Raw genomic sequence first — 10521 nt, forward strand, 5'->3', positions numbered from 1 at the left:
TGGGATCAAGTCCTTGCAACTTTATTTAGACTAATTGTTAACCCATCTTTTGACATCCTCTCATCTATACGAAGATGCAGGATAAATAATAAGAAGTGATATAATCCTGGGATAAATCTCATTGTTACGTTGTTGGTTTTGACATAATCCAGGGATTATGAGCTTTCACTGCCGCCTTTTAATTGTTAGAATTAAGCACTACCAAAGTAAATATAATGAGAAAACTACCTGCATATAAAGGTGGAAGTGGTCACGTAGAGAAATGGTGCATTCTTTGGCATGGAGGTAGGCGAAAGAGAAGAACATCTATCATGGAGTTGATGAAATGGGCTAGTGGTCAAAGTTTTTCTTTAGCTACTGCTTCTTGGATATGCCAATTGCATCATGCAATCTTTCCATGATTGAAGATATTATTGCATCATAATAGAAATGAGACTGAAAGGTAAATGTGATCATAGTCGACTATCTTGCAAGAGCTTTCGACGAATACAATATTTCAATCATTGACAAATTCATACTCTTCTTTCTTCCCATCACAATCTGAATATGAAATGACACAAGAGTGTAATTACGAGGTAATCAACCATCCATCAGACTGGACTGTTTATCAATCTCCGATTTGCTGAAGAAGAGAGACATTTGCTTCAGGACAGCAATGAATAACTGCTGATCAGATAGTTCTTCTGTTCACATTAAATGAGTCGTGGAACAAAACGCCATAGATCCACTGCTATGTCAACCTCTTTCTTCTTATGAAATTTATAGAGTTGCAGTACATCGAATCGGAGCTACAGATGCCAGCCAGACAACAAAAATAATGAGAACCATTAATTATAAAGGGATAAGCTGCATTTTCTGAAAATAACGTGCACAAAATATAAGCAAGAGAATCTGCATATCCATTGTAAGCATCAGCGCACACCGTAGGGGTATCTTAAATTTGGAGCACAGTGTAGGGGTATCTTAAATTTCTACGCTACACAAACTGAAAATCTACGGCTGAGTTTACATATCACACACAGCTCATGCAGATGCAAAAGATGTGGCGACAACTGAAAACTCTTTTGTCAATGTCAAACCATTAATGGCATTAGTAATTACCTCACATAGAATATCAGCACTTTTGGCATTGCAATCCCGCAAGGCTGTCCTCCTAATATACTGTTCATCACATGGATAATACATAAAATAAAGAATAGGAGCAAAGGTAGTTACTTAAAGAGTAGATGAGGTTTGCTACAATTATGTATATGAACAACTCAAGTTCAAGAAAATCTGACAAGCAGAAAGCAAGTTCAGTAAGCCGAATCAGTATTCCACAGAAATATTTACTATTCTACACAGCAAGAGATAAGAGATAAGATTCACTACATGTTAAGATAAACTTCCTGCACCAATGAAACTGAAAGACAATCTCATAATTTGACTCGTTAAATCTGATCTGAAATATCCAGAAACAACAAAATAAACAAAGGTCAAGTTTTTGAAATTCTCAGTCCTTTTGATTAGGTAATATCAAGGCTTCAATAGTTTACATACACTGAGGCTCTACAAACATACACACATTAAACAACAAGAAGTAAGCCTCTGTCTGCTCTCTCTATGATGGGATCAAATTTTCTTTCTTATTTTCTTCATTTGTGCTTCTAAGAAGAAGATGATAACCAAGTAGCCATGTTAAAATCTGTCATTTCTCTTTCATCTACTCTTTACATGCCTCGAGAAACTTTTAGATGTATCCTTTCATTCCACCATATTAAGAAACAACACATCGGGATAGATCACTACTCTACCTGCGAACTAGCATAAGAGATTGATTGGCAAGCTACCCTCTTGTTTGATTCAGCTTTGGTCAAGGTTTTCATGTCATTTTCACAGGATTACTCGGGTGTATAATTGGTCATACAATTTTTTGACTTTCTCTAGAGCCTTCTCTACATTGACTTGTGATCTAGCAGACTTAATACAACTCCGAATCTGCTTGAGTGTTGTTGATAATGATCAAATGAAATGAAGAATTTGCTAGCTTGACCAAGCTAGTTGTGACCTTTGACCATCCCTATTGATTATTGTAAAATGCATAATATTTCAGTCTTTCCAAGAGGGGTCTTGTCTGATATTGTATATGGTATGTCAAAAGAAGGTATAATATTCAGTGGATTGATAGTCTAATTTGTACAGCATAACCAAGCCACTACAGGACAATCGATGCTCCCCACTCAACAACAGATTTAACACTTCTTAAGAAAAAGTCAAAACTTACATCTCTTGTTGTACTCTTATGAAGAGAATAGACTGCACGAGAAGCAACCTGAAAGTAGTTTGAAGATCTTTCAGAAACATCATTCCTTAATAATATAATGTAGCAACTAGCAATAAATTCAGTTCTCACCTTCAGAGCCATGAAGACGAACTCCATGTCAGACCCCTTCTTTCGGGTTCCAAAGGGAGGATTCATCACAATAGTATCTACCAAAGGACCTGCACAGGATGTTTAATATAAAATGAAAAAAAAAATTTGAAAAGCAGGACTTGTTTAACTAATTTGCTGGAAAAAGTTTATATGAATATGAATAATATGTATCTACCAAAGGACCTACTTCAACTTTAATAGGAAATAAACTAATTCATGTTGCATATCTAAACTTATCTTTATAGAACTATAGAAAGATATGAAAACTAACGGATATCGGATTCTAAGCACTTCTAAAGTTGCATCAACCTCTCTCATATTCAAAAGAAATCTAGGCACCTCAAGTAACTACTACTTAACAGCCGTGTGCATCAAAGATGTGAAATTTTATTCTTCTATAAATTTGAACAGAAACCAGAGCAAAACTAACCAGATTAGTTATAGAACTAATCTAGTAATCTTAACACCAAACCATCTGGGTTGCATCATAAAATTACACCATAGAACAAATTCATGTTGTATAAGTTAACAGTCAATCCCATAGCTCACTCAAGACATTGGATATAGCTTTTTTTTTTCCCAAATCAGCGATTTGTTTTATCTTTTTAATAGCTCAGTTTAATCTTAGGACACACCCATAGGATTACATGCTCCCCTTATCATATCTGGATCTCAAAAGTTGGTGTATCTGATACTCCCAAAGCCCACATTACCTCTCAACTTCAAGCTCTTAATGTCAGACCAAATGAAATCTATGTCCACCTGCATCAACAAGAAGATAATCCAAAAACAGAGAGATGTCACTTTCATTTGCAATAAAATTCTGCGCAATAGGATTTGCCATAGAATTAATCTAGTAGAACCACTTTAACTGGCATTATCTCAAACCCAGTCTCAGCATGCTGGTTTAACAGTTTGCCAGAGCGAAAGCAATGGACACAGCCATTCACATTAGAACATCATCTTTCAAAGTCAAGCATATGAAGTATAAAGTATAAACACAAAATGGTCAAAGAAGAGAAAATTGTCGATAGACAATAAGCAAATTTAGCAGATCTCCAAATTGAGACCAAAAACAAAATGAAGGCATGTATTTTAATGCCCTTTTATAGGAAATAGTTGATTGTAGTGATGGCCCATCATGATCTCAGCACAGCTACAGAAATACTAGATAATCACCTGTATAAAGTGTAGGACACCCGTCCAACCCATACTGATGCTTGTCGATTCTATACCTTCCCATCCTGTACTGAAACCATACTATTTGTTCCTGTTCAAGTGTATTTGGTATGAGGACTTGCTAACTTGTGTAAGTATTTCACCCATACCAGGGGATGAAGGGTTAAAGTGATTGCTTTGTTATTAAGTCTTTTGAACAATTCCTCGACGATTTTAGTTTTTTAATTTGGATAACATTTATCAGATGAACTATATCAATATTTGTGGACTACAACATTTGCTTTTCTAAGGATTAACTACATAATGAGTGAAATTGCATAGTATTGATGTGTAGACCTAAATCTAACATACTCTAATCCATACGAACAAAATGGCATCAAACTATATATATATATATATATATATATATATATATATATATATTGTATTAGTGAGCATATATGCACGTATATTTATCTAGCGATTTCTAACATTTTTATCAGCAGATTATGTTGATTTTATTACCACAATTACTAGCGGATTATGTTGATTATCTATGGAGTAGTCTTTTCTTTTTCTGAAAGAGAAGTATTCAACCTCATATCAAGCACTCTTAATGCAAGTAAGCATGTGTTTTTTAAAGGAGTGTTTGATATAAGTTAGAATACATTAGATTTGGTTCTACGTATCAATATCATGCAATTTCACTTATTATGCAATTAATTGTTAGAAAAATGTTGTAATATGCTAATAAGTGTTGTAAATCCATAAATCCTAGTTTTGGTCGATCCTGATCGGGATCGGCTGTAGCTGATCGCTGATCCCGATCCTGAGCCGAACTGGTGTCTGTCGGGTATCGGCCAATACCAGAAACAGGTACAAGTAATAGAGAAAGAAAGCAAGGGAAAGAGAGAAAGTGGGAGCAAGAGAGAGGGAAAGAGAGGGAGCAAGAGAAAGATTGTGGGTTGTCAGCTTACAGTAGTAAGAGGTAGAGGGAAGAAGAGAAGTGAGAGAGAGATGTAGCGAAAAAATAAAAAATAAAAAACTATTTTGTAGAATGAGAGAGGTGGTAGTCAGTGAGGGTGAGGAAGAGCGAGAGGATGAGGGTGTTAATAAGAAAGTTAGTGGAAGACAGAGTTTAATAATAAAGAGAATTAGTGGGAGAGAAGGTTAGAATTTTTCTTATTTGTGTGAGAGAGGGAGAGAGTGTGAGTGATAGAAAAAAAGAGATATAAAGATTGAAAATAATATTTATTTTTTAGTATATAAGTATATTTATATCTTATTATTATTTTTTCTAAATAATTTAGAATTTTTCTACATTTTAAAAAATATTTAAAAATATAAGTCGATATCGCCAATACCATTGATACGACTGATACGTATCATTTTTTCGGACGACTGATCATGATCCCGATTCCAATACTTACATAAAAGTGCTTGGTATGAGGTCGAGAAGGCTGTATATAAACTTCTACTCTTCCAGATAATCAACATAATCTGATGATAAATGTTGTAATCCCCAATAAATTAATGTAATCCACTGATAAATTTTATAAATCCGTAGATATATCTTTTTTTTAAGAGAAGAAGTCTAAAGATAGCGTCCTTAATCTCATACTAAGCACTCTTCACAAAAATCCTGCGGATGTAGAGCATATTCTAGGGTTTAGAGCATTTCCTACATATTTACAACATTTCACGCAGATTTAGAGCATTTTCTATGGATTGATCAAAATTTTAGTAAGCATAGCAAAGTTCAAATTTGATAAATATTTGAGTACCAAATGACATCAACAAAAATCTGATTAGTAGGTATATGAGCTCATATATGGTTTGCAAAGATGATAATAGCTAGTTTATTAAGAGAAAGATGACGAAGAAGAAGAATATTTATTTAGGTACTATCTTCTCTGAGAAAAAGTATTATTTTCTTTTGGGAAAAGACAAACTAGTATTAAATTCAAAGCATATGCCTCTTACTACACCCAAACATAAAGCAAAAGCACTTTGATCCAAAGAAGAGTCAATTTGGTGAGGGATTCTTGTAATTTAATTGTATTTGATTTTTCGATTTGCAATAATTAACTATAGTGCACCGCATATATAAAATGTGTGCACTTCATTATAACAAAATGTGCATCCACGATAAAAATTATGTGCGCTCAATTTTATATGCTAAATTTAAAAATCAAATACAATTAAGTTGCAAAAAGTCCCAATTTGGTGATTCTGCAACGGAAAACAAAAAATGGGATGGGCAAAAAGCAAAACGACACAGGGTTTCCACACAAAATGGTCAATCTGAAAAGGAAAAAGATTTCTAGGATTACTTGTCCTTTTCTTTTTAAATAGACAAGTTGCAATTTGAAGCTTTTGATCTGTGCATTTGAGAAAGCATAAACATAGTACCAGATGAACTAAAAGATGGGTCCATTTGTATAGATAACAAGTGATACTTATGTTGGTATTTAATAACCAAAAGGGTTAAAAGCATCATCACCATATGAATCTAGGAGAATCTTCTGCAATTTGTGTCCTTAGGAAATCTGTCTTTTTCCCTTGAGAAAGAAAATACAGAAAGAACTAACAAGGATCAGTATGTTGTCCATGGGATAGTGTGTCCCATAAACATAAATTCTGATGCATTGGTACTCAAAGACTGCATAATACACATTGTAACAAGTATAATGTAAAGTGCAAACTACTACAGAAAAGTAAAATTCTAGCAATTTTAAATGGAAGTTCATAACATGAAGAACATCTCCATTCTGAAGTAAATCTAGATTCTTAATTATTCAAGGTAAGTTAAACCATACAGCCTGTGAAAGTCTAGAAAGTACCTCCAAATCTGCAGCATTTTGTGAAGCAATTTCAAGAGATTCTGGATCAATGTCGATACCAAGGACATGTCTGCCATGTCAAACCAATAGATAATATGATTATCTTCACAAGATATGAACTGGAAACTTCAAGCCATTTAAAATATATCACTTATTAAAATACAAAAAGAGACTTTTAGATAGCAAAATCATATTGTTACTCAGGCTGAAGAAGTCAAAATTTAGGCAACACGAGGGAGAAAAGAATCATACAAAGAGAAGAAAAGTTTCCCTAGTTTCCTATAAGTTGGCATACTCACTCTGCACCCAAAAGAGCGCTTGCTATGCCTAGAGTACCACAGCCGCAACCGAAATCAGCTACTACTTTGCCACTTATGTCATCAAAGGTATTTTCAGCCTGGCATGTTTAGGAATGACAATGAATAGAAGGATGTTCAACAAAATTTTACTTAATTTTTGCAGTGTTATCACCCACCTGAGACGCTTTAATAGGAACATATGATGAAAAGACAACCCAAAAGTAAGCATCATAAAATTAGAACATAAGTCAAACAAAAGAATAATGAGAAGAAAGTACATTAATTAAATGTCCATTTTGACATCTACTTGCAGCTTTACTTACAGTTAAGTTATATTGATAATTAGAATTTAGAAAGATCAAAACAAACATAGGATGTAATGAATCCTTTTACGCGAGCACATAAATACTCACAAACTAAATTGAGATTGTGATGACTATGAAATTCTTAAAGAACTTCCGTTTTTAGAATTCTTACATATCAGATAGGCAGATAACTAGTTTTCTTCAGAAAGCTTATAAATTGACCACAGAAGCCTTATTTTCAGGAAGTGCAGAGATGAACTAACAGCCAAATACCAAGTCTTAGTTAAGCGCACATCCATCATTTTGCCAATTTAATAGTCAATTGACTCAATTTGAGGTATGATTTGCAATTTATCCAGCTGAACTAGTCACAAGGAGCAGTCATATACCAAGAAAACATTGAATGAAAAGTTCGACATTTATCAGAAAGAGCATCTAAAATGTTGTTTTAGATGTCCAAATCGATCTCCTTAAACACAACTGTCCAACTTTCATTTATAGGCATTGCAACTCTTCTCAATTTTCAAATAAAGTTCGCCTTCTTAATGAAAAATAAAATAACCCACTCACCCTCCTTAAGAAAGATAGTTGTCATGGATTTTGCAAGACTAGATGTCCTTTTCACGAAGATCTCACAAAGAGATTGAAGAATATCAAATAAGGCAGAACATAAGACACAGAAAGAGTTAAAAACAGAGTTTCTCAATATTGTCCCTTCTATTTTCTATTTCTGTACGTCTCAATTCTTCTTTGGTATCCACTAACAAACACACTGAGAAGCTTATGAAAAAAGCATTGACGAAAAAGGTCGAAGAAAGAGAAATACATTTATCAAACTCTGAAGAATATTAATTCATCTAGTAATTGGGAACTACACTCTCCATGATGGCTGTTCTCAACTTCTCATATATCAAAGTATGGTTTCTTGTCTCAGAATGATGGACCCAACTAGAAGCCATGAACTATATACTTCTTGGTAGCACGGAGAAACAAAGGAGATATTATATTTGGGACTAGTAGGGGCATTTTATTGTGACTTGTTAGAAAGTATACAATTACTTAATAGAATTTTGATGCACGTAAGGAGGGAATTTATTTTGAGATTGCACACATTATATACAGTGTAAACTATAATTTATTATCTAAATTTAAGTTATGAAGAAGAATAATGAGTTATGTTTCCAATATATAGAACTGCAAGAAATCCAAACGGTTGGCATATTAGAAGCATGCTAATTAGCTGCACAAAATGAAAGTATTTTGCTTGATTCTTCTTCAATTTTCTTACCTTTAGGTAGAAGTTCAGAGAAACTTGTAGTTCAATGACTAGTTTGAACTTTGAAGATATTATTGCCACGGTTTAGGTTAGTCCTATTTCACTTGGACACAAAATCCAAGTTCTTTAAGAGCTTAGAGAATATGCATTTAAGCAGGAAAAGTGCTTCTTGTCTCCATAATTGTAGAAAGAATACCTTTCATAAATTTCTATGATGAAAAAAAGGACACTGAAATTGATCATACCCCATGCAACCCCAACCACCTGATCACAATTAAATGCACTTTGAGGTGCAGCAGAAGAACTGGCGGACATTCTAGAGCACAAAATTAGCAATTGAGATATAGAGTTAGCTTATTCTCAATGCTCTTAGAGCTTATCTCCTTTCTCTAACATAAATCATTTTAACAAAGAATTAGCTAAAAGTCTAAAATTAACTAGTTTTGACTGATTGTCTACGGGCTTTCATCAAAAAAAGAAAACAAAAAAGAATAGTTGTGGCTGAAATGTACTGCTCCCGAGACTGAAAAAAATAAGAAACTAGAGGTAGTCACCTGTCTGTTTCAATCAAAGATCTAACTAAATATGATCCAAATACTTGATTTCAGCTATTCGTCAATTAAAGTGTATCAATGAATTACCATCATGGAGTTCGGCTGCGACTTTTCAGTTTACAGTCTAGCTTTTGTTCCACCTTTCCGCATTATATTTCTAAGGTTATAGCATCTTTTGTTTAGAAAAAAATCATTAAACATTTAATCTGGATTCAATGACCAATCTAGCAAAACAAGAAACGAGAGAAATTTTAAAATCAATCTATAGATACAGGCTGGCAACTTTGCTTGAATCGACCTCATTTACTTACTCTAGATTCAACGAACAATGGAATATAACCAACTCCCATGCACAATTAAATATTACCAAACGGAAGCGATTCAGCATTCAAGACGAGAACGTATTCCATTAGCCCAATTCATATACCGTATAAAGCAGTCTCGATGCAATATGTGGTCCGGTAGGATATTGCTCCAGTTCAACCTGCTCAATCCATTCACCCAAAATAATCAAAAACTGAATTGCGTTTGCACAAAACTTACGTAGATCCCACCAAAATTGCAACTTCATATGATACATGCGCTAAAAATGGACCCAGGAAAGAAAACCAAACATTTTCGTGAGCTGTTCAAAGGAAACACGCGATATCTTGCCTATGGAGCGTAAAATCCAACTGGTGGTTAACAGGAAGGTGATAAGAAATTGGGACTAGGAAACCTTTGGGTCGGAGAACTGCTGGAGATCTCCGAGGAGGCTTTCGAGCTGCTTCAGCTTCATGATTCGAAACAACCGCTTCGCTTTTGTTTGTTTCGTTCACAGAGAAGGGAATATGCGAGGGGAAAATGAACCCTTTAAGGTGTTTGTAGAATTGCCTCGCTCTTTTGAAAGCTCTTAATAAGCGAGTGAAAACAAAGCGAGCCAAGAGGGTGCTTATTGAGTTCAATTAGTAGCTTTGCAGTCTTGCAGATAAGGACCAGGAAGATCAATTTGTAAATTAAATTTCAAACTAATTCTAAGGTGGAGAGAATTAATTTGAAGTTTAATTTCGAGAAATGCTTTAACATTTTCTTAACGATTAATCTGTACATTAAAAATTAATTATAACGTGGAGAGAAAATAATATTATTTTAGCTTGGAATTAATTTTTGCGAATCCCAAGAAACATTCATAAGCCAAATTTCCAAAGTTTTGGAGCATAATTCTTAATAAATTTTAAAATACTGGAGATAATAAAATAACTTAAAATAATCTTATTTATATTCAAATTGGTAAATAATTTTTATATTAAAAAGGCTCGGATTAACCGATTTCAAAATACAAGAGAGTAAAATGTATATAACTTCGGTAATATATTCACATTATGTATTCTGAATCTAAAAGGGCAACATTTTTTATTATTATATTAGGTATTAAACTATATGATCTCTAATAACATTTAAGAGTTTTGAAAGGGATTAGGGTTTAGGGCCCAATTAATAATAAAATATTTACTTTGTACTACATTTGGAAGGTCAAACCATCTAAAGCATAATTTCCTCTCTTAGTCCTTCTAGTTTACAGTCCTTGTGGTTGACAAATTTTTACTTTTATTTTCTAATATTTGATAAATTATTTTTAGCTAACTTTGATAAATTTTACAATAAAATAAAACTATATGGAGTAGAAGGAATTA

General features: G+C 33.6%; 1 protein-coding gene across 4 annotated transcripts; it reads right to left on the minus strand.

Moving 5' to 3' along the window:
- Nucleotides 1–436: 436 nt before the first annotated feature.
- Nucleotides 437–9774, minus strand: LOC140780564 (uncharacterized). 4 transcript variants are annotated; one of them, XM_073126197.1, is made up of 9 exons: nucleotides 9567–9772; nucleotides 9276–9332; nucleotides 6714–6811; nucleotides 6415–6484; nucleotides 3127–3175; nucleotides 2393–2481; nucleotides 2264–2311; nucleotides 1102–1161; nucleotides 437–788 (listed from the first exon to the last, which is right to left on the minus strand). In XM_073126197.1, exons 1-9 carry the CDS (start codon nucleotides 9624–9626, stop codon nucleotides 693–695), a joined length of 627 nt encoding a protein of 208 aa, XP_072982298.1. In that variant the 5' UTR covers nucleotides 9627–9772; the 3' UTR covers nucleotides 437–692. The 4 variants fall into 4 exon arrangements, with proteins under 4 accessions (XP_072982298.1, XP_072982302.1, XP_072982299.1 ...); XM_073126201.1 differs by having other exon boundaries at nucleotides 9216–9332; nucleotides 9503–9639; XM_073126198.1 differs by lacking the exon at nucleotides 1102–1161 and having other exon boundaries at nucleotides 9567–9774.
- Nucleotides 9775–10521: the final 747 nt, after the last annotated feature.

Source organism: Typha latifolia, chromosome 1 (genome assembly GCF_019914945.1).
Source record: "Typha latifolia isolate L0001 chromosome 1, TyphaL0001v2, whole genome shotgun sequence".
NCBI lineage: Eukaryota > Viridiplantae > Streptophyta > Magnoliopsida > Poales > Typhaceae > Typha > Typha latifolia.